The 24,012-nt window shown below is 37.1% G+C and overlaps 1 protein-coding gene and 1 pseudogene across 1 annotated transcript; one reads left to right on the forward strand and one right to left on the reverse strand.

The window, feature by feature from the left end:
• OR6C370P (olfactory receptor family 6 subfamily C member 370, pseudogene) lies at positions 8,510–9,434 on the forward strand (annotated as a pseudogene).
• OR6C68 (olfactory receptor family 6 subfamily C member 68) lies at positions 19,815–20,871 on the reverse strand. Its single transcript, XM_002687445.5, has one exon. It carries the CDS (start codon positions 20,855–20,857, stop codon positions 19,850–19,852), a length of 1,008 nt encoding a protein of 335 aa, XP_002687491.3. The 5' UTR covers positions 20,858–20,871; the 3' UTR covers positions 19,815–19,849.
• Positions 20,872–24,012: the final 3,141 nt, after the last annotated feature.

A 24,012-nucleotide genomic window follows, 5' to 3' on the forward strand; every position in this document is an offset into this window, starting at 1 on the left:
TAGAGACCATATATTTCTTCCTAATATTTACCACATTTCCAGTAACTATTTTTCTTAATCAAATTGGCTTCATTTAAGCCAATGGTTAACAAATCATATGATTATACCCCTCAAGAGAGAAGATCAGTTCTCTTTAAGACTAAACAACTTCCACCTTTACCGTTTTATTTTCGCATCATCAGTTCCTTTGAATATTTTTCTGGGTCTATGGTGGACATATTAGAATTTACTCCCAATATGGGTACTAAATAAATTGCCAAGGCCACTCTAAACCCATCAATTAAAATTTGTGTCCTAATATTTTTCCAATGCCTAGCATTTAGATATTATATCTAATACACATCACCTAAGATCCAATGACAGTATAGATACTCTAGTGATGACCCTGAGGAATGGGATGGGGAGGGAGGTGGGAGGAGGGTTCAGGGTGGGGGACACATGTATACCCATGACTGATTCATGTCAATGTATGGCAAAAACCACTACAATATTGTAAAGTAATTAGCCTCCAATTAATGTAAATAAATTAGTTAAAAAAAACCTCCATAATGTTGATGTCCCAAGTTTAGATGATTAAATATTTTTCCAGTGTATAGGTTCATACAACTTATAGGTACAGATTTCTTAGAAAATATTCCTAGAATGTTAATTTGTGAAATAAAATTATTTAGCACCAGTGCATTAAAAGTGTAAAGAAGATTACAAATTCTCCCCAAGTTTCAATTCTGCTTTTTTCAGCAGCTTTATTGGGAGGTATAATTGATGTACAAAAGTGTGCACATGTAACATATACAATTTGATGAGTTTGCACTTATGCATACATCTGTGAAACCATTGCCACAGTCAAGGTAGATGACACATCCATCAGCCTCATTTGTAAGGAAAAGGTAGCTGATGTTTGGATAGAATTTGGATTTTTTTCTTTTCAAAGGTTAAAGCCTGGATTGGTATCTTCTAAACTGGATTAATTCCTTCAAGGACTTAAAACATGTGAGTCTAACTTGCCCACACTTAAAGAGTCTGAAGTGATAATAAAACAATGGAATATTATAGGACTCTTTCTATTCTTTATTTTCAGATAAAGGAAATTTACAGAAAAGAAAAACCTTAATCTTTTTAACTGTTATGCCAGGAAATATTACTTTTCCCCAGAAATTTTTCTTGTTTTAAAAATTCTCTCTATATTTAAATACTGTAAGGTTTTATTATTATCACAGAAAATGTGTATTTAACTTTTTAATCTATTTTATCTTTTATGCTTTATTAATTACAGCACTTTCAAGAATACATATCATTATTTTTATTAGTTATAAAGGACACTTTATTACTTTTTTCTTTTAGTGTTGGTATACTGGTGATGAATTCACCTTGTTTTTGTTTTTCTGGAAATTTCTGTTTCACTTTTAACAATATATTGGTATATAGCACATTACTATCAGTGCAAAAAATTGAGTTTTACTGGTCAACTACTCTTTATAAATATAGACAACCATATAACCACCAACAATCAAAATAACTTTATTTTAACCTCTGCCAAGATTCAATCAAAAGTAGCTGCTATTCTAAGTTCTATTACCATATATTACATTGGCTTGCTTTTGAACTTCCTCTAAAATAATTAATACACTATGTATTTGTATGCATCTTCTTTTGTGCAATAAGTTTTGTTTGTGACATCCAAAATCCCTATCAAATTACCAATGGTGTTTTTCACAGAACTAGAATGAAAAGTGTTACAGGTTGTATGGAAACACAAAAGACCCTGATTAGCCAAAGCATTACTGAGAAAGGGAAAAAAAAAAAAAAAAGAGGCTGGAGGAATCAACCTTCTTTACTTCAGACTATACTACAAAGCCACAGTAATCAAGACAGTATCATACTGGCAAAGAAGCCAGAAATATAGATCAATAGAACAAGATAGAAAGCTCAGAAATAAATCCATCCACTTAGGGGCACCTTATCTTTGACAAAGAATGGAAAAATATACAGTGGAGAAAAGACTGCCTCTTCAGTAAACGGTGCTGGGAAAAGTGGACAGCCATGTGTAAAAAAAAAAAAAAAAAAATTGAAATTAGAGCACTTCTTAACACTGTACACAAAAATAAACTCAAAATGGATTAAGGACCTAAATGTAAGACCAGAAACTATAAAACTCTTAGAGGAAAATATAGGCAGGCAAGTTTGACATAAATTGCAACAAGATCTTTTTACGTTCATCTCTTAGACTAATGGAAACAAAAACAAAAGTAAACAGTTCAGTTCAGTTCAGTCGCTCAGTCGTGTTAGACTCTTTGCAACCCCACGAATCGCAGCATGCCAGGCCTCCCTGTCCAGCACCAATTCCCGGAGTTCACCCAGACTCACGTCCATCGAGTCAGTGATGCCATCCAGCCATCTGATCCTCTGTCGTCCCCTTTTCCTCCTGCCTCCAATCCCTCCCAGCATCAGAGTCTTCTCCAATGAGTCAACTCTTCGCATGAGGTGGCCAAAGTACTGGAGTTTCAGCTTTAGCATCAGTCCTTCCAATGAATATTCAGGACTGATATCCTTTAGGATGGACTGGTTGGATCTCCTTGCAGTCCAAGGGACTCTCAACAGCCTTCTTCAACACCACAGTTCAAAAGCATCAATTCTTCGGCACTCAGCCTTCTTCACAGTCCAACTCTCACATCCATACATGACCACTGGAAACACCATAGCCTTGACTAGACGGACCTTTGTTGGCAAAGTAATGTCTCTGCTTTTGAATATGCTATTTAAGTTGGTCATAACTTTCTTCCCAAGGAGTAAGCATCTTTTAATTTCAGAGCTGCAGTCACCATCTGCAGTGATTTTGGAGCCCAAAAATGTCGGGAGCCACGTTAGGCATTACTGACAAAATTGAGGCACGGTCCCCAGCCCCCTCTCCTCATTCCACAGGCACGGATCCCGGGATGAAGTAGTTAGGCCTTGTGAATCTGACTTGTCTTTTCCTCTCCTCAGCTGAGTTGACTGAAAAGGAATATTAAGGTGCTTATTGGTCTTGAGAGGAGCATGAGAAGGCACAATGCCTTCTGCAGTTGTGCTCAGAAAATAATTCATAAAGTTAATCATTGACATTTGTTCAAGGACTTTTACAAAAGAGTGTTCCAGGATGAGCACATAGGCCCTAGTTTGAGGCCATGGGAGGGATTGATATCTGAAGCCTATTTGTGAGGAGAATGTTTATGGCAAAGGAGTTTACTGAATTTAGGGCTTAGGAATAATTAAGACAGTTAGAAGTTAAAGATTTTAGGAATGTTGTAAAGTTAGCATATTTTACTATAGCTTATAGAAGTTAGGAATTTTTAGAGACACTATAGCTAGAAGCCTTCTTAAGAGATAGTGAGCTCAGGATGTTAAGGGCAAACAGGATTTATGAAGATAAGTAGTAAACTGAGGAATGTAGCATGAGCTACAATGTAATCACAAGTTAACTACAGGACACATTAGAGGAGGTAGATAATAGATGATAAAGCTGATTCCAAGAGAATTACTGAAGCAGGAACTCTGAAGAGCAACAATGATTTATGGAGATAAATCTGGGAGAGGAGGAACTGAAAATGTCAAACCTCTGGCCTAATGTTTTAGTAAAAGTATAAAAGAGAATCTTAAACTTGAAATAAACAGGCAGTCCATAGAAAACTGAGAGGCTGTCTCATTTATCTCGCTGACACAGTCCATTTTTTCAGGTTGAATCCCTGGTTGCTGGAGTTCGACAGTCTGACACTGTTTCCACTGTTTCCCCATCTATTTCCCATGGACCCAATTAAACTTAAAAGTTTTTGCACAACAAGGAAACTATAGACAAGAAGACAAGGCAACACTCAGAATGAGAGAAAAATACCTGTAAACAGAGCAGCTGACAAAGGATTGATCTCCAAAATATACAAGCAGCTCATGTAGCTCAATATCAGAAAAACAGGCAACCCAACTAGAAAATGGTCAGGGACTTACCTGGTGGCTCAGTGGTAAAGAGTCTGCCTGCCAATGCAGGAGACAGGGGTTTGATCCCTGATCTTGGAAGATCCCACATGCTGTGGAGCAACTAAGCCCATTCACCACATCTATCAAGCCTGTGCTCTACAGCCCAGGAGCTACGACTACTGAGCCAATGTGCTGCAACTACTGAAGCTTGTGTGTATAGAGCCTGTGCTTGGCAACAGGAGAACCCACTGCAGTGGAAGCCTACACACCACAATGAGAGAGTAATCCCTATTTGCCACAACTAGAGAAAAGCTTGCACAGCATGGGAGAGACAGCACAGTCATAAATAAATAAATAAGTAAAATTATGTATAAAGTGGAAGACCCTAACAGACACTTCTCTAAATAAAACATACAGATGGCCGACAAACACATGAAAAGATGATCAACATCGCTCATTCTGAGAGAAATAAAAATCAAAACTACAATGAGGTATCACCTCACATCAATCAGAATGGCCATCAGCCAAAAATTGACAAACATTAAATGTTGGAGAGGATGTGAAGAAAAGGGCATCCTCTTGCACTGTTGGTGGAAATGTAAATTGATACAGCCACTATGGAGAACAGTATGGAGATTCCTTAAAACTAGGAATAAAAGTACCATATGACCCAGCAATCCCACTATTGGGTACACATACCCTGAGAAAACCAAACCTCAAAAAGACACATGTACCCCAATGTTCATTGTATCACTATTTACAATAACCAGTACATGGAAGCCACCTAGATGTTCACTGAGAGGTGAATGGATAAAGAAGTTGTTAAACCTCTCCTTCCCCAGCTTTGCCCACAAGTCCTTTCTCTACATCTGTGTGGCCATCCTGCCCTGCAAATAGTTTCATCAGTACCATTTTTCTAGATTCCATATATATGGATTAATATATGATATTTTTTTCTGTTTCTGACTTACTTCACTATTTATAATAGGTTCTAGGCTCATCCACCTCAGTTCAACTAACTCAAATTTGATCTTTTTCATGGCTCAAATTCACGTCCATTGATTTAGAGATGCTAGCCAACCATCTCATCTGTCCTCCCGTTTCCTCCTGCCCTCAATCTTTTCCAGATCAGGGTCTTTTCCAATAAGATGGTTCTTTGCATCAGGTGGCCAAAATGCTGGAGCTTCAGCTTCAGCATTAATCCTTCCAAAGAATATTTAGGGTTGATTTCCTTTAGTATTTACTGGTTTGATCTCCTTGCAAGCTAGGGGACTCTCAAGAGTCTTCTCCAGCATCACAGTTGGAAAGCATCAATTCTTTGGTGCTCAGCCTTCTTCATGGTCCAACTCTTACAACTGTACATGATTATTGGAAAAACCACAGCTTTGACTATAGGGACCTTTGTTGGCAAAGTGATGTATCTGCTTTTTAATATGCTGTCTAGGTTTTCCATAGCTTTCCTTGGCAGTAGCAAGTGTCTTTTAATTTCATGGCTGCAGTCACCATCCACAGTTTTCTTGGAGACCAAGAAAATAAAACTTGTCTTTGCTTCCCTTTTTCCCCATCTATTTGCCATGAAGAGATGGGACCAGATGCCAAGATCTTAGGTTTATGAAAGCTGAGTTTTAAGCCAGCTTTTTTACTCTTCTCTTTCACCCTCATCAAGAGGCTCTTTTGTTACTCTTAACTTTCTGCCATTAGAGAGGTATCACCTGCATATCTAAGGTTGTTATTATTTCTCCCAGCAATCTTTATTTCAGCTTGATTCATCAAGCCAAGCATTTAGCATGATATACTCTTCATAGAAGTTAAATAATCAGGGTGACAGTATACAGCCTCTTGCAGTCCTCAATTTTAAACCAGTCCATTGTTCCATGTCCGCTTCTAACTACTGCTTCTTGACATGCATTCAGGTTTCTCAGGAGGCAGGTGTGGTGGGCTGGTATTCCCAACTTTTGAAGAATTTCCCACAGTTTATTGTGATCCACACAAAGACTTTAGCATACTCAATGAAGAAGAGGTAGATGCTTTTCTGGAATTCTCTTGCTTTTTCTATGATGGTAGCAATTGGATCTCTGGTTTTCTGCTTTTTCTAAACTCAGCTTGTACATCTGGAAGTTCTTGGTTCTCATACATTGAAGCCCAGCTTGAAAAATCTTGAGCATGACATTGCTAGCATGTAAAATTAGCACAATTGTAGAGTAGTATGAAGCATTCTTTGGCATTGCCCTTCTTTGGGACTGGAAAGAAAACTGACATTTCCAGTCCTGTGGCCACTGCTGAGTTTTTCAAATTTGCTAACATACTGAGTGCAGCACTTTCACAGAATCATCTTTTAGGATTTTAAATAGCTTAGCTGGAGTTCCATCACCTCCATTAGTTTTGTTCATAAGAATGCTTCCTAAGGCCTACTCGACTTCACACTCCAGGATGTCTGGCTCTAGGTGAGTGACCACACTATTGTAGTTATCTGGGTCATTAAGACCATTTTGTAAAGTTCTTCTGTGTATTCTTGCCACCTCTTCTTAATCTCTTCTACTTCTGATACATCCTTACCGTTTCAGTTCTTTATCATGCTCATCTTTGCATAAAACCTTCCCTTGATATTTCCAGTTTTCTTGAAGAGATTTCTAGTCTTTCCCATTCTATTTTTATCCTCTATTTCTTTGTGTTGTTCACTTAAGGAGGACTTCTTATCTCTCCTTGCTATTCTCTGGAATTCTGCATTTAGCTGGGTATATCTTTTCATTTCTCCTTTGCCTTTCGTTTCTCTTCTTTCCTCAGCTTTGTAAATCTTCTTCAGGCAACCACTTTCTTTCCTGCACTTTTTTTCCTTTGGGATGGTTTGGATCATCGCCTCCTGAACAATGTTATGAACCTTCATCCATAGTCTTACAGGCACTCTTCTACCAGATCTAATCCCTTGAATCTATTTATCACCCACACTGTATAATCATAAGGGATTTGATTTAGATCATACTTGAATGGCTTAGTGGTTTTCCCCACCTTATTCCATTTAAGCCTGAGTTTTGCATTAAGGAGCTCATGATCTGAGGCACAGTCAGCTCCAGGTCTTGTTTTTGATGACTTTATAGAGCTTCTCCATCTTTGGCTGCAAATAAAATAATCAATCTGATTTCAGTGTTGACCATTAAAGTGATGTCCATGTGTAGAGTCATCTCTTGGGTTGTCGGAAAAAGGTGTTTGCTATGAACTATGCATTCTCTTGGCAAAACTCTGTTAGCCTTTGCCTTGCTTCATTTTGCACTCTAAGGAAAATTTGTATGTTATTGCACGTATCTCTTGACTTTGTACTTTTGCATTCCAATCCCATATGATTAAAAGGACATCCTTTTTTGGTTTTAGTTCTAGAAGGTCTTGCAGGTCTTCATAGGACTGTTCAACCTCAGCTTCTTTGGCATTAGTGGTTGGGGCATAGACTTGGATTACTGTTATACTGAATGGTTTGCCTTGGAAACAAACTGATGTCATTCTGTCATTTTTGAAATTGTACTCTACTACTGCATTTCAGACTCTTTTATTGACTATGAGGGCTACTCCATTTCTTCTAAGGGATTCTTATCCACAGTAGTAGATATAATGGTCATCTAAATTAAATCCACCCATTCCCATCTATTTTAGTTTACTGATTCCTAAGATGTTAATGTTTACTTTTGCCATCTCCTGCTTGACCTTGTGTGATTGACCTTGATTAATAGACCTAACATTCCAGGTTCGTATGCAATACTGTTCTTTGCAGTACTGGACTTTACTTTCACTGCCAGACACATCCATAACTGAGCATTGTTTCCACTTTGGTCCAGCCACTTCATATTTTTCTGGAGCTATTCATAATTGCTCTCCACTAATATTTTTAGATAAACACATTTACAATTAGATTATAAAGACAGGCACTCTCCTGCCTCATTTCTAAGATTTGAACTTTTTTTCAATTATTTATTTGTGCAATCTCCTGACTCTCTCTCATCTTTCCCCTGATCTGTGGATTTGGAACAAGGATATGATATATTACATACATCTTACATACTTTCCTCTTTTATAGTGTGTTTTTGACAGTTTTCAAAGTCATTTGGCAAAAACATCTTTCCCACGTCATGATGTAGTTTTGGATTTCTATCACTACCTATCTATGTGTGTGTGCATGTGGCAGTCTCTCAGTCGTGTCCAACTCTGAGACCCCATGGACTGTAGCCCACCATGCTCCTCTGTCCAAGGGATTCTCCCAGCAAGAGTATTAGAGTGGATTGCCCTTCTCCAGGGGATCTTCCCTATCCAGGAATCAAACCTGAGTCTCCTGCATTGCAGGTAGATTCTTTACCAACTGAGATACAAGGAAAGCGACTTATTAATATGATGCACATTAAAAGAGCTGAGAATTGCAGAGTTATGATCGGTCATTGTCAAGTCAAGGAAGAAAATGACTATTCATTGCATTGATTAGAATTATTTTTTACCTAAAGGCCATGGCCTCATAATTTCATACAAGTTTTCTCAGTTCGATGTCACTTGACTTTGTGAGGAGCTTGAGAAGTACAAGTCAGCAATGAGAAACAATACCTCATTACCTACATTCATACTCCTAGGACCGACAGATGATCCTCCAATGCAGGTTCTAATTTTTATATTTCTGTTTGTCTCCTACTTATTGAGTGTCACTGGGAATCTGACCATCATTATACTCACTTTAGTAGACTCTTGCCTTAAAACTGCCATATACTTTTTCCTCAAACTCTTCTCCTTTTTAGAAACCTTATTCACCATGGTGTGCGTTCCCAGATTCTTATACAGCTTATCAACTGGGGACAAGACTATTTCTTACAATGCTTGTGCTGCCTAACTAATTTTTGTCATTTTTTTGGAGAACAGATTTTTTTCCTCCTGGTCATCATGTCCTATGACCATTATGTGGCCATCTGCAAATCTTTACTTTATACAACCTCATCAACAGCAGAGTCTGTGGAAGACCTGTTATTTGCAGGTTGGCTGGTCATATTTCCACCACTCTGCCTGGTCTTAAATCTGGAATTCTGTGACTATAATCTCATTGATCATCTTCTCTGTGATGCTTCTCCTGTGCTGAAGATATCTTGTTCAGACACATGGTACATAGTGTTTCCCTAGCTGTGTTGACTGACATTGGGCCATTTCTGTGTATAGTTCTGTCATATATATACATCATCAAGACCATCATAAAGTTTCATTTAGCCCAGCAGAAGCTGAAGGCCTTTTCTACCTGTTCTTCCCACATGATTGTGGTTTCTATCACCTATGGCAGTTGTATCTTCATCTATGTCAAACCTTCAGCAAAGGATGACATGGCAATTAATAATGGTGTGTTAGTGCTTACTACTTCAGTTGCCATCATTTTAAACCCATAAATTTATAGCCTGAGGAACAAGCAAGTGAAACAAGCTTTTACAGACTTAATCAAAAGAATTTCATTGTTTCAAGGAAGTAAAGGAATGTTGAAACTTTTATTTTATAAGCATAAAATATAAATTTAAAAAGAGCATTTAGCTTTAAAGTCACAGTCTTCATTACTTAACTAATGTACCCTGGTCTATTGTCTGTTTATATTAACATCCTTATACCACTGTTATTATTTAATCCTGGATCCAAAACCATCTTTTCAATGCCTGTTGAAATAGACAAGTTGTGTCATTTCAACTCTTGTTGAAAATAAACTTTCTACAAGATGACAACTCATATCAAAAGAATATGAAAGTGGATTTATAGGAAAAGGGCCTTACTTAAACTCTAATCTCGCTGTGACCAATACAATAACTAGTAATTCTTGTGTGGAAAAAAAAATTGAATTCTTGAACTGATAGTAAAATTAGTGGAGTGATAGCATCTATTGTCTTGTTTTGCATGTAAATGTTTAAAAAGTATATATATATATATATATGATTAGAATTGTTCTTTTCAAGCAGGAATAACTAAAGATAATAATGGATTAGTTTGAGCAAAAGGAAAGGATTATTTTGCTAGAGAGGAAAATAAGAGTTTAGACACCTGAGGATACACATGTACCTTGTAAAAGAAAGTTTAAAGCCCAAATATTTAGTTTAGATTCACTGGATTCTCATTCAAGAGAAGAATCCTATACACTAATTTATCACTGAGGTGACAGTGATTTTATAAAAAATATGCTGAGAAAATAAAACCATCCTTGTGATGATAAATCAAGACTAGTACTGAAACACAATACAGTGGAAGTTCTAAATATAACTAATTTAAGTCAACATGAGCCAGCAAATCACAGCAAACTAAAGTCCTTAAACATCAAGAAAATTAAACCAGCAAAATACAAGGAAGCCTTGTGATACAGACAAGTCATTCAATATTAAGGCATAGATTATTTTGACATTGAAAAAACAAGGTATGGCCTTTACTAATATTTCTCAAGGAGTGATGTTCTACATCTGGTTGTTTTATCCCTTTCACATTTCTCATCATTAACTGCAATGGTCCAGACTGGAATGTTCTTGACTTTCATCTCAAGGCCTGCACTCAAGGCATCACCTCTTACAAAGCATTCCTTCCCTGCATCCCTCTCTAGTGCTCTGTGTGGAACCCTGAGTATGGGCAGCTGTCACTTTCTGTATTTCATTATTATGCAATAACAAATTATCCTCAAATCAGTGGTTTAAAACTTGAGTTTCTGAGTCAATGGAATGTTTCTGTCTATTTGAGCAGATATCAGCTGATCTTGGCTGGGTTTGTTTATAGGACTGTCACTAAGGATAACTACATCTTGTTGTCAGGTTGGGCCTCACTCACAACTTTAGAGGTTGAGTGAATCCTCCCTAAGATAAATGAACCCTTTTCCAGATGGTGTTTTATCTTCCAGCTAACAGTTGTTCACATGGTAAGAACATGAGGCTCCAAGGGAGAGAATGGAAGCAGGCAAAGTCTTTGAAGTCCTAGACACAATATCCCCAGCTCCAATATTTTGGCCACCTGATGCGAAAAACTGACTCATTTGAAAATCCTGTGATGCTGGGAAAGATTGAAGGTGGGAGGAGAAGGGAACGACAGAGGATGAGATAGTTGGATGGCATCATTGATGCAATGGACATGAGCTTGAGTAGGCTCCAGGAGTTGGTGATGGACAGGGAAGCCTGGCTTTCTGCAGTCCATGGGGTCACAAAGAGTTGGACATGACTGAGTGGCTGAATTTAACTGAACACACAATTCTATTAGGCAAGCAAGTCATGGGACCAACCAACATTCAAGGGAGAAAAACAGAATCACTTGTGCATGAAAGAAGCTCGGACACACATTGCAGAGGGTGTAGATACAGAGAGAGCAAGCCATCTTTGCTATCTAATTTCCACAGAAACTATGCTTCCCCTAAATGTCATGAATTTCCCATCTGCTTTTTCTCAAGTATTACTATTATGTCTTTAGTGTACATATGAATGCCTGTAAAGCCAATGATGATCAATATTGCTTTTTAAAGAAATGTTAGTTGAATAAATCCCATGTAAAACCTGAAAGACTAATCTTTGAGAGAGGGAACATCTATAAAAATTCTAACTTTGAATAAGAATCATATATAGAGAATAAGATGAGTGCAATTTTTGTGAAATGGAAAGAAATTTTATTCATAACAAAGTGTTCCACATAAATGTCTTTCACATTTTCACTCATAGAAATGCTAATCATACAATGAGTAATAAATTTTTCCATAAGATGCATTTGCAAATTCTCAAAACAAGTCAGTCTCCTAGGTAAATTTTTGAAGAAGGGTAAAATTAAAGTTTAATGATCCCCATTTCCTTCTTCTGTGTAGACAGTTGAAAGTCATGTCTCTTGGACCTTTTTGTATTATAATCATCTTTAGATATTCCTATTCCCTTATTTTTAAAAAAAAAATTTTCTCTTGTATCTCCATTTCTCATTCCCATTCTTCCATTGGCAACCCTCTTTATTGTTTTTAAAGTTTATTTTTTATTTGCATTTGTTTTTATGCAAAATATATTTAAATAGATCTAGCAAAGCTATCTATTGCTAGTAATTGCTGGAAAATATTATTTGCACCCGGCAGCATTCATCTCCAAAGTATGTGTCCATTCCAGTGTATGGCACAGCCTCTCCCGTATAATAGAAGTGTAATTTCAAGGAAACTTTTTAAAAGTTTATGTGTATTACTTTTTAAAAACATCAGTTAAGACACTAATGCATAAAATAGTCTTCAGTAATATTGATAAATTATTTTTAACAATGACAACATAACTATAAAAATATAGTAGGATGTTTTAATTGAAAAGTGTAAAATGTATTATTTGGGCTTCCCAGGTAGCACAGTAGTAAAGAATCTGCCTGCCAATGCAGGAGGTGCAAGAAATGCAGGTTCGATCTGGATCTGGTAGATCTGGTAGATCCTCTGGAGTAGGAAATGGCAACCTGCTCTAATATTCTTCCCTGGAAAATTCCATGGACAGAGGACCCTGGAAGGCTATAGTCCATGGGGTCACAAAGAGTCAGACATGACTCAGAGCACACATGTACACACTCACAAATGTATTATTTAGCAATAAGTGATTGCAGTGGGAAAATATACACTCTGAACTTTTGGAGCTATGAAATTTTAAAACACAAAAGGATGCTTCATAATATAAAGAAAGCAATTCAAATTGAGAAGGGAGAGAGTGAAAGCAGTCATGTATTACCACTCTCTTGAAATCAAAGCTCAGCCTCTGTACACTGGTGCCATGTTAAATCTTAGAGACAGAGTCTTGGATGAAGTAGAAAGAAATAGCTCATTGGTTTTTCAAGTAAGGGGAACTAATGTCCTCAAAAGTGTGTGTCCCCACCTGAAGAGGGTAGTAGGAGTTTCATTTTTTTTCTTTTTTAAATATAAATTTATTTAATTGGAGGTTAATTACTTTACAATATTGTATTGGTTTTGTCATACATCAACATGAATCCACCACAGGTATACACGTGTTCCCCATCATGAACCCCCCTCCTCTCTCCCTCCTTGTACCATCCCTCTGGGTTGTCCCATTGCACCAGCCCCAAGCATCCAGTATCATGCATCGAACCTGGACTGGCAACTCGTTTCATATATGTTATTATACATGTAAGGAGTTTTATAGTAAAGATTCAAAGAGCAAGGCACGGTCAACTTGTGGACTTTCTTCTGATTGGATGTTGTTGAAGTAATGGGGAGTTAGCATTATCAGCCTTGTGGGTCTAAGGAGTCATGTAAGGTCAATGTACTTGTAAGCGGCACACAATTAAATTCTTCCATATGGTGGGGATTTCAGTATCTGAACAACAGGTCAAAGGACATGGTTCAAGATTATTTTCTATAGCCTTTCAGGAAGAACTAAATGTCCTTGATTTTGTTAAATGGGTAAAGTATCATTATTTTGTCTTGCTTGACTGTTATAATTCTGCATTTATTCACTGCTCTGATTCAATTTGTTCTTTGACTTTTTTTTTCTTTTTTTTCTATAGACAAAAGTTAGACAGAGCACAAGGTTGGTGTTTTTTCAGGAGGTCTCATAAGGTCTTGCTTAGTGACACTCCTAAGTTTTATGTCAAACTTAAATAAATTAAAAATTGAAGAAATATATACATGCATTTCAAAGTTATGTTTTCCGCAAGCACAGCTTATAAATTCTATACTTAGAAAGGGAAAAAGTTAAAAAATCAACTGTGACTGACCGATTCTAATGATTGCAGAACTTTGTGGTATCTGTTTGTGCTAATTTGCCATATAGTCTTTTAACTGGTTTTTAAGTTTTTGTTATTGCTTGTTTATTTCATTTTCTGCTCCACTTGGACCAAAGCACAGATTAAATAAAGCCATTTCTCTACAGTTTATTCTCTATTTCATTTCTTTCTGTTCTAATCTTTATTATTTTCCTATACTTCTATATTATCTTGCTTTCCCATGTTTTAGGTTTAGCTTTTCCTTTGTCTAATTCCCCAAATTGTAAGGTTATGCTCTTGATTTAAGATCTCTCTTCTTTATTGATGGGTATTTACATACCTAAATATCCTTTGAGCACTGCTTTCTTGTCACTTGGGCCAGTTTTGAAAGTTATGCTTTGATTTACAGTCATCTTTAAGTATTTTCTAATTTCATTTGTGATTTCTTCTGTGGCTTATTAGTTGTTTATTTTGTTTTGTTTAAAATATTTTTTTGTTTTATTTTATTTTATTTTTAACTTTACAATATTGTATTGGTTTTGCCATATTTTATTATTGATATCTGGCTTCATCTCATTGTAGTCAGAGTAAATACATTATATGATGTCAATGTATTAAATTTGTTGAGACTTGTTATGTGACCTTCGATGGAAGTGAGTAGAGAGGCCACTACCTTGGGGGCTAGAGATGCTGCTGCCACTGGGGGTGAATAGACAACTTTTGCTGGATCGAATTCTGCAGTTAACCTTCAGCAGTTTCTGCCTTAAAGCTATAGGAGATGAGGCTCTCCTTCAGAGCAAAATGGAACCTTTAGGTCATAGGTTCTGCAATCATTAGAATCAGTCAGTCACAGTTGATTTTTTAACTTTTTCCCTTTCTAAGTATAGAATTTATAAGCTGTGCTTGCGGAAAACATAACTTTGAAATGCATGTATATATTTCTTCAATTTTTAATTTATTTAAGTTTGACATGGAGCTGGGAATTTGAATACCCTATCTCATCCTTTCCCTCACTACTTTTATTAATGACTTTAAGACTAACCACCCAAAGTCATTATATCCCTTAGTTTTCAAAACATGTTCAAAAATATCAGAGTCACTTAGCTTCTTTTTTTTTTTTTATGTTTAGTGATTTATTAAGAGTTGCTCTTGTTGTTCAGTTTACCCAGTCACGTCTGACTCTTTTCAACCCCATGGACTGCAGCATGCCAGGCCTCTCTGTCCCTCACCATCTCCTGGAGTCTGCCCAAGTTCATGTTAATTGCATCGGTGATGCTGTCCAGCCATCTCATCCTCTGACACCCTCTTTTCCTTCTGTCCTTGATCTTTCCCAGCATCAGGGACTTTTCCGATGAGTTGTCTGTGCACATCAGATGACCAAAAATACTGGAGCTTCAGCTTCAGCATCAGTCCTTTCAGTGAATATTCAGGGTTGTTCTCCCTTAGGATTGACAGGTTTGATCTTGCTGTCCAAGTGACTTTCAGGAGTCTTCTCCAACACCACATTTTGAAGGCATCAATTCTTTGACATTCTGCTTTGTTTATGGTCCAGTTCTCAGAACTGTATGTGACCACTAGGAAGGCCATAGTCTTGACTATTTGGATCTTTGTCAGCAGAGTATGTCTCTGCTTTTGAACACACTGTTGCTTCTTGATCCACATACAAGTTTCTCAAGAGGCAAGTGAGGTGGTCTGGTTTTTTAAAATTCTCTTTTAAGAATTTTTCAGAATTTGTCATGATCCACACAGTCAAAGGATTTATGGAAGTCAATGAAGCAGAAGTAGATGTTATTCTGGATTTCCTTGCATTTTCTGTGATCCAATGGGTCGTTTGATCTCTGGTTCCTCTGCCTTTTCTAAATCCAGCTTGTACATCTGGAAGTTCTCAGTTCACTTACTGCTGAAGCTTAGCTTGAAGGATTTTGAGCATAACCTTACTGGCATGTGAAATGCATGGAATTGTATGGAAATTTGAACATTCTTTAGCATTGCCCTTCTTGGGATTGTAATGAAAACTGACTTTTACCAGCCCTTGGCTGCTGATGAATTTTCCAAATTTGCTGGCATATTGAGTGCAGCATTTTAACAGCATAATCTTTTAGGATCTGAAATATCTTAGCTGGAATTAAATCACTTCCACTAGCTTTGTTCATAGTAATGCTTCCTAGTGCCCACTTGACTTCACACTCCAGGATGTCTGACTCATGTAGATGAGTGACACCATCAAGGTTATCCAGATCATTAAGACCCTTTTTGTATAGTTCTGTGTATTCTTGCCCCGTCTTCTTAATCTCTTCTGCTCCTCTTATGTCCTTACCATTTCTGTCCTTAATTGTGCCCATCCTTGCAGGAAGTGTTCCCCTGATATCTCCACTTTTCTTGAAGAGATCTCTAGTCTTTCCCATTCTACTGTTTTCATCCATTTCTTTGCATTGTTCATCTAAGAAGATCTTTTTTTTTTATCTCTCCTTGCTTTTTTTTTTTTTTGGACCTCTGCATTCACTGAGTATATCTTTTCCTTTCTCCCTTGCATTTTGATCCTCTTCTTTCCTCAGTTCAGTTCAGTCACTCAGTTGTGTCTGACTCTTTGTGACTCCATGGACTGCAGCACACCAGGCTTCCCTGTCCATCACCAACTCCTGGAGTTTGCTCAACTCATGTCCATCAAGTTGGTGATGTCATCCAACTATCTCGTCCTCTGTCCTCCCCTCCTCCTGACTTCAATGTTTCCCAGCATCAGCGTCTTTTCCAATGAGTCGGTTCTTTGCATCAGGTAGCCAAAGTATTGGAGCTTCAGCACCAGTCTTTCCAGTGAATATTCAGGACTGATTTCCTTTAGGATTGACTGGTTTGATCTCCTTGCAGTCCTCAGCTCATTGTAAAGCCTCCTCAGACAACCACTTTGCCTTCCTGAATTTTTTCTTGGGGATGATTTTGTTCACTGCCTCCTGTACAATGTTACAGACCTCAATTGATAGTTCTTCAGGCACCCTAGCTATCAGATCTAATCCCTTGAATCTGTTCATCACCTCCACTGTATAATCATAAGGGATTTGATTTAGTTCATACCTGCATAGTCTAGTGGTTTTCCCTACTTTCTTCCATTCAAGCCTGAAGTTTGCAGTAAGGAGCTCATGATCTGAGTCACAGTCAGCTCCAGGTCTTGTTTTTTGCTGACTGTATAGAGTTTCTCTATCTTTGGCTGCAAAGAATATAATCAATTTGATTTCTGTATTGATTATCTGATGATATCCATGTGTAGAGTCATCTCATCATGGTAAAGGGTTTTGCATAACTCTATGAAGCTATGAGCCATGCTGTTCAGGGCCACCCAAGATGGATGGATCATAGTGAAGAGTTGTGACAAATGTGGTCCACTGGAGGAGAGAATGACAAACCACTCCAGTATTATTGTTCATGGGGAGAACCCCATGAACAGTATATAAAGTTTTATCTTCCAATTAAAAAAAAATACTTGAGGCATATTGAAGTAGTTCTTTTTCAATGCAGTGTAATATCTCAGTGTACAATTCTGCAAAAATTGATTGGTACTGCTGTTAATGTACACTGAAGATACCAGCTCTTGGTTAACTCCAATAATTGTGTACATTTGTGGTGGTAGCATACCTAAGATTCAGTTGTTAATCATGCAGGATATTTTATAAAGTGCGAGTACAAATTGCACTCCTGTGAAAAGTGTGTAAGGTTTCTTATTTCTCCACATCTCCCTAGGGGCTTCCCTAGTGGATCAGATGGTAAAGAACCTGCCTGCAATGCTGAAGACCTGGGTTCAATTCCTGGGTTAGGAAGATCCCTTGGAGGAGGGCATGGCAACCCACTCCAATATTCTTGCCTGGAGAATCCCCATGAGAATGCACATCTCATTAAGAATCTTTATGGATGCCTCTTTGTCTGTCTATAGTCATATCTCATTTTCATATGCTTAATTGCCATTAGTTTAGTTTTTTTTTTTTTTTCTTCACACCCTGCATGACAGACTTTATTTTCTTGGTCTCCAAAATCACTGCAGATGGTGACTGCAGTCATGAAATTAAAAGACACTTGTTCCTTGGAAGAAAAGCTATGATGAAACTGGATAGTATATTAAAAAGCAGAGACATTACTTTGCCAACAAAAGTCCAGATAGTCAAAGTTATTGTTTTTCCAATATCATGTATGGTTGTGAAATTTGGACCATAAAGAAAGCGGAGTGCCAAAGAGCTGTTGCTTTTAACTGTGGTGCTGGAGAAGACTCTTTAGAGTCCCTTGGACTGCAAGGAGATCAAACCAGTCAATCCTAAAGGAAATCCACTCTGTATATTCACTGGAAGGAATGATGCTGAAGCTCCAATACTTTGGCCACCTGATGCAAATAATTGACTCATTAGAAAAGACCCTGTTGCTGGGAAAGATTGAAGGCAGGAGGAGAAGGGGAGGACAGAGGATGAGATGGTTGGATTGCATCACTGACTCAATGGACATGAATTTGAGCAAGCTCCAGGAGATAGTGAAAGACAGGGAAGCCTGGCGTGCTGTAGTCCACGGGGTCATACAGTCGGACACAACTGAGTGACTGAACAACACAATGGAGTGAAAGATCTTAGTTCCCTGACCAAGAATGGACCTGTGCTTCTTACAGTGGAGTGTGCAGTCTTAACCACTGGACAAGCAGGAAAATCACAAGATATTTCTTTATGTGAAATACCTGCTGAAGATATTTTCTTTGCTTTTAAAATCGATGTTATTAGAGTATAATTTATACACAATGAATTGCAACCATTCTAAGTATAAAGTTTGAGAAATTTTGAAAAATACATCTATTTAAATAATCACCACACCACAAGTTGCTAAGACCTATGATAACTGTGTTTAATTTTTTTTTCAGTTTTTATTTTTTAATTTATTTACTTTAATTAGAGGGTAATTACTTTACAATATTGTATTGCTTTTGCCATACATCAACATGAATCCGCCACGGGTTTATGCGTGTTCCCAATCCTGAACCCCCCTCCCACCTCCCTCTCCATACCATCCATACAGTATACTAATTCATATATATGGAATTTAGAAAGATGGAAACAATAACTGTGTTTAACTTTATGTGAAGCTGTATCATTTCATGTATGCCCAACAGCACTGCATGATAGTTCCAGTTGCTCTCTGTCCTCGTTATGACTTATATTTGACAATACAGTCTACATTCTAATTGTGACCATTCTAATGAGTGTTAGACTTGTTTCAATTTGAGTATTCTAATGTTAATGATATTGAGCTTCTTTCCATGTGCTAATTAATTTGCTCTTCATGCAATTCCTTTGAAAGTGTCTGCTAAATTTTCCTGATAATTTTTATTTATTTGTGCTTTGATAGTAAATTGTTAAGGATGTTTGCATGTGTGATCATGAGGGGTTTTGGCCTACAATTTTAGTCTTATAATTTCTTTGCCTAGTATTTGTATCAGGTTTATATAAACTTCACCAAAGACTAAAAATGTATAATTTCTTCATGTGTTCTGAAACAATATTCATAGAATGCATTATTTATCCCTTTGATGGTATTCATCAACATCATTTTGAGTCAATATGATTTTGATGTTTTCTTTGGGAAAAGATTTTTAGATATTAATTCAATTACTAAAATTGAAAAGTACCCATATTTTCTGTTTACTTTTGGGTCACTTCTCAAATTTTATCTTTTAACTAACTATTCTATTTCATCTAAGTTTTTGACTATATTGGTTTAACATTCCTCATAATCTTCCCTTATTAATATGTTGATATCTGGAGAATCACCAGATGGATTGTAGCTAGACATATTGTGGTGATGATTTTACCATGTATAAAAATATAAAATCATTTTGTTGTACACTTGAAAGTAATAAATACTGTATATCAATTATAATTCAGTAAAAATGGCTTCCCCCCTATACCAATATTATGAAATATCTGGGAAAATCACTTAAAGAAGTAAAAGGAATGACTTGATCATGGTAGGGTCTCATTAAAGAATTGTGAGTGAAATATTTTGTTTCTCATAAAGCAATATTCAATAATTAGTTGTTTAGTATAAGAATGGAAGGGGAAATTAAAGATTAAATGGTTCTGAGATCAATCTGCTTGGTTATAAGCTAAGAAGTTACAATATAGTTTCTTGGCTTTATGTAAATGATAAGATAGATGTGTATCCTTTCAGTTGATTTATCAACATGTTTATTTTACTTTCTTAAGAGAAATGCAGCTTTTTTCAGTGAGTCATTAAAGGCTTGTTTAACTTGCTTATTCCTCAAAGTATATATAAAAGGATTCAGCATTGGTGATATGGAAGAAATAAGCAGTGACACACCTTTGTTAATATTTCCCTCTTTTGCAGATGGTTTGACATAGATGAAAATGCAGCTGCCGTAAGAGATGGAAAGTACAATCATGTGGGAAGAACAGGTAGAAAAGGCTTTTTTTCTTTGCTGAAGAGAAGGGAATTTTAGAATTGTCCTTATGATGTATATATAGGAGAAAACTACACATATGAGAGTGATGATGAGGATCAGTACAGAACAGGCTATTACCATCTGCTCAATTAACCATGTGTCTGAGCATGAGATCTTCAGGAGAGGTGATGCATCACAGGCAAAATGATCAATGACATTAGAATCACAGAATTCCAGATGAAAACCTAAGCTGAGTGGTGGGAGGATAGTCATAAGTGCCACCATCCAGCAGCAGATGATCATTGTTTTGCACAGTTTGTTGCTCATGATTGTCATATAATGCAAGGGTTTGCAGATGGCCATATAGCGATCATATGACATGGTCGCCAAGAGAAAAAATTCAGTTACTCCAAAAAGATATGTAAAAAATAATTGAATCGCACATGCATTATAAGTAATGGTTCTGTCCCCAGTTGATATATTGTATAGGAATCTTGGAATACAGGAGGTTGTAAATGAGATTTCTAAGAAAGAGAAATTTTGGAGGAAAAAATACATGGGTGTTTTAAGGTGAGGATCTACCAATGTTAGGGTAATGATGGTCAGATTACCAGTTATACTCAAAATGTAGGTGAGAAATAGAAAAATAAAAAGCAAAACTTGCAACTGAGGATCTTCTGTCAGTCCTAGAAGAATGAATACTGTTACAGTGGTGTGGTTTCTCATTATTGACTCCTGGATTTTGCCAAACCTACTTGTAAATGTCAGAAATGTTTGAACTGCAGAATTCAATGACATCAGCCAATAAGGAACACTCTCTTGCTTATTTGGCTCACCCAGCATCCATGGTTTTTACTTGTTGATTTGAATGATACATTTCCTATTTTACAGTGAGCTGAGCCACCCAGTCTATTTATACATAATGACCAAAGGAAATTATTTTATAAATGTGAATTTGGAGATCCAACCAGTCCATCCTAAAGGAGATCAGTCCTGAGTATTCATTGGAAAGGCCGATGTTGAAGCTGAAACTCCAATACTTTGGCCACCTGATGTGAAGAGCTGACTCATTTGAAAAGACCCTGATGCTGGGAAAGATTGAGGGCAGGAGAAGGGGATGACAGAGGATGAGATGTTTGGACGGCATCACGGACTCAATGGACATGAGCTTGGGTAAACTCTGGGAGTTGGTGATGGACAGGGAGGCCTGGCATGCTGCGGTTCATGGGGTTGCAAAGAGTTGGACATGACTGAACGACTAAACTGAAGTCAACTTTTGAATTACAGTCCAATTTTATATTTTTAGAAGTTTTTTTTTTTTTTTTAGATTCCACATATAGTTGACAGCATAGGATGTTTTTCTTTCTCTGTTTAACTTATTTCACAAAGCTTTGAACAATGTCTTTCCCACTTTTTTCTCAGCAAGTAAATCCTGTCTTCTGCTACTATTGATCTAGTCGACTGGGTGAAGTGTCCACAGCTGACAGACCCCCATCACAGACAGGAATATTAATTAAGGCTCAGGGTAGATAAAACTTGATGGAAGACTGATACCCTCTTGGGCAGTGCATTGTCATCTGTTGGTGACCATAACTCACAATGCGAATCTCTGTCTTTTTAAAGTCCTTTTTCACCACCAGTAGTTCCCTTTATTGGAGAAGACAATGGCACCCCACTCCAGTACTCTTGCCTGGAAAATCCCATGGACAGAGGAGCCTGGTAGTCTGCAGTCCATGGGGTCGCTAGGAGTCAGACACGACAGAGCGACTTCACTTTCACTTTTCACTTTCATGCATTGGAGAAGGAAATGGCAACCCACTCCAGTGTTCTTGCCTGGAGAATCCCAGGGACAGGGAAGCCTGGTGGGCTGCTGTCTATGGGGTTGCACAGAGTCAGACATGACTGAAGTGACTTAGCAGCAGCAGCAGCAGTTCCCTTCATATTTGATTCAGTTTTGCTTGGGTCTTAAAACAATTTCATCTTTAAAAATCAATCTTTTGCTTTTATCTGCATTCAGTCTAACATAAGTATTAAATGTTTATTAATGATCACATATTCAAATTGACTAAAATCTGCCTTAAGAATTTAACTTTCACAAAATATTTTAATTTTGCAAAAGATCAAAAATGAATAAAATCTCTGCTATTGATGTGTGCAGGTGTGCAATGGATTTTATTTTTGTGTTTCTTTGGGGATTTTATTTCTGAATATTCAGCAAAAATCCTATTAATGGTTTCTAAGAGCCATCATTCTAGTAAAATGACTGTGGGTTATTCCTGTCAAATTCTAACATTAGTATTCATTGCAGTGTTTGGCTATTTAAATATTACATGGAAGAGAGGGATAAATTGGAAGATTGGGACTGACATAAATGCACCACTATATATGAAATAGATAATGAGCTTGTGCTTAGTTGTGTCCAACTCTTTGCGACCCTATGGACTGTAGCCTGCCAGGGTCCTCTGTCTATGGGGAATCTCCAAGCAAGAATACTGGTGTGGGTTGCCATGCCCTCCTCCAGGGGATCTTCCCAATCCAGGGATCAAATCCAGATCTCTCACATTGCAGGCAGATTCTTTACCAACTGAGCCACTAGGGAAGCCCAAAAATACTGGAGTTATACTGGAGTTGGTAGACTATCTCTTCTCCAGGTTATCTTACTGATACAAGAATTGAACTGGGGTCTTTTTCATTGCAGGAGGATTCTTTACCAGCTGAGCTACCAGGGAAGCCCAGATAAGTAGTAAGGATTTATTGTATAGCACAGGGAACTCTTCTAAATACTCTGCAATGGCCTATATGAGAAAAGGATCTTAAAAAGTGTGGATATATGTATATGTTTAATTGATTCATTTTGCTGTACAGCAGAAACTAACACAACAATGTAAATAAACTGTACTCCAATAAAAATTTTTTTAAGTGAATTAAAAATTCTAACACTTTGCTTAGAGAAATCTATCATAACATTCCTCACCCACCTCCCACTTTCCGCTAGAATACACATGTACATACTGTGTATATAACTGAAGCAGCAAACATTTTCATACTTACCCTTTAAGCAGTAAATTATTTCATGGCACCTGTTGATAGTTTATTTGAAGATACACACGCTGAACAGGAATATGCTAGAGGAGACGTGTGACTGCTAGGTTTTCTTAGGGAACCACACTCAGCTAGAAAATCTCTGAAAATGCTCAGAGCTCTCCTATACCATACAGAGCTTCCTCTGTGAGAGGTCCTGTGCCATTTTACTCTGAGAATATACGTTCTTCTCTTGCTAGCTAAAAGGAAGGAATGTCTTGTCTAAAGGGCTAGGTGTACCATGGGTGACTAAAGAATTAGAGATAATTGATCTGCTGAACTTGTTGATCAGGAAAACGTATTTGGGACCAAATATTATGGTTAGTTAATTTATGTATCCCATTCATAACAATAGTCAATAGCATCAACAAACAAAAGAGTCCTTAGAGACCCAGGTTTAAAAGTCACTAAGGGATAAAAAGTTTTGGCATCCAACCTCACACAGGTAGCAGTGAGGACAGTACCTTTGAGAACAAAAAAATGCAACAATTGCATTAGACACACCAAGATGGTACAGGATAATAGAAGTCAAGTGATATAATATTTGATGTTTTCCTTGCAGTAGTAGTAAGGCAATGCAATTGGCATAAGAAGACTTCTGCCACTTTCTTAAGTATCTCATGGATACTATGAAAAATATGAAGGTAGAAAGGAAAAAAGAATGACATAGAGATTGCCATCACAGATTATTTTACAAAAGTAATGTCAGAGATTTTCCAACTCAAGCAAAAGTACATAAGTAAATTTGTAAAAACTATTGTGATCTACCATTTACATGCAATCTATCTTTAATTATCCTCATAAGGATATTTTATACTAATTTTTCATGACAGAATTTATGTAGTTTTAATGTTTTTGATAATAAGTACCAT

Source organism: Bos taurus, chromosome 5 (genome assembly GCF_002263795.3).
Source record: "Bos taurus isolate L1 Dominette 01449 registration number 42190680 breed Hereford chromosome 5, ARS-UCD2.0, whole genome shotgun sequence".
NCBI classification, from domain to species: Eukaryota; Metazoa; Chordata; class Mammalia; order Artiodactyla; family Bovidae; genus Bos; species Bos taurus.

Excerpts from the sequence above, each read along its gene's own strand:
- OR6C68 (XM_002687445.5), bottom strand. The coding sequence starts at position 20,857 with ATGTCATTGAATTCTGCAGTTCAAACATTTCTGACATTTACAAGTAGG.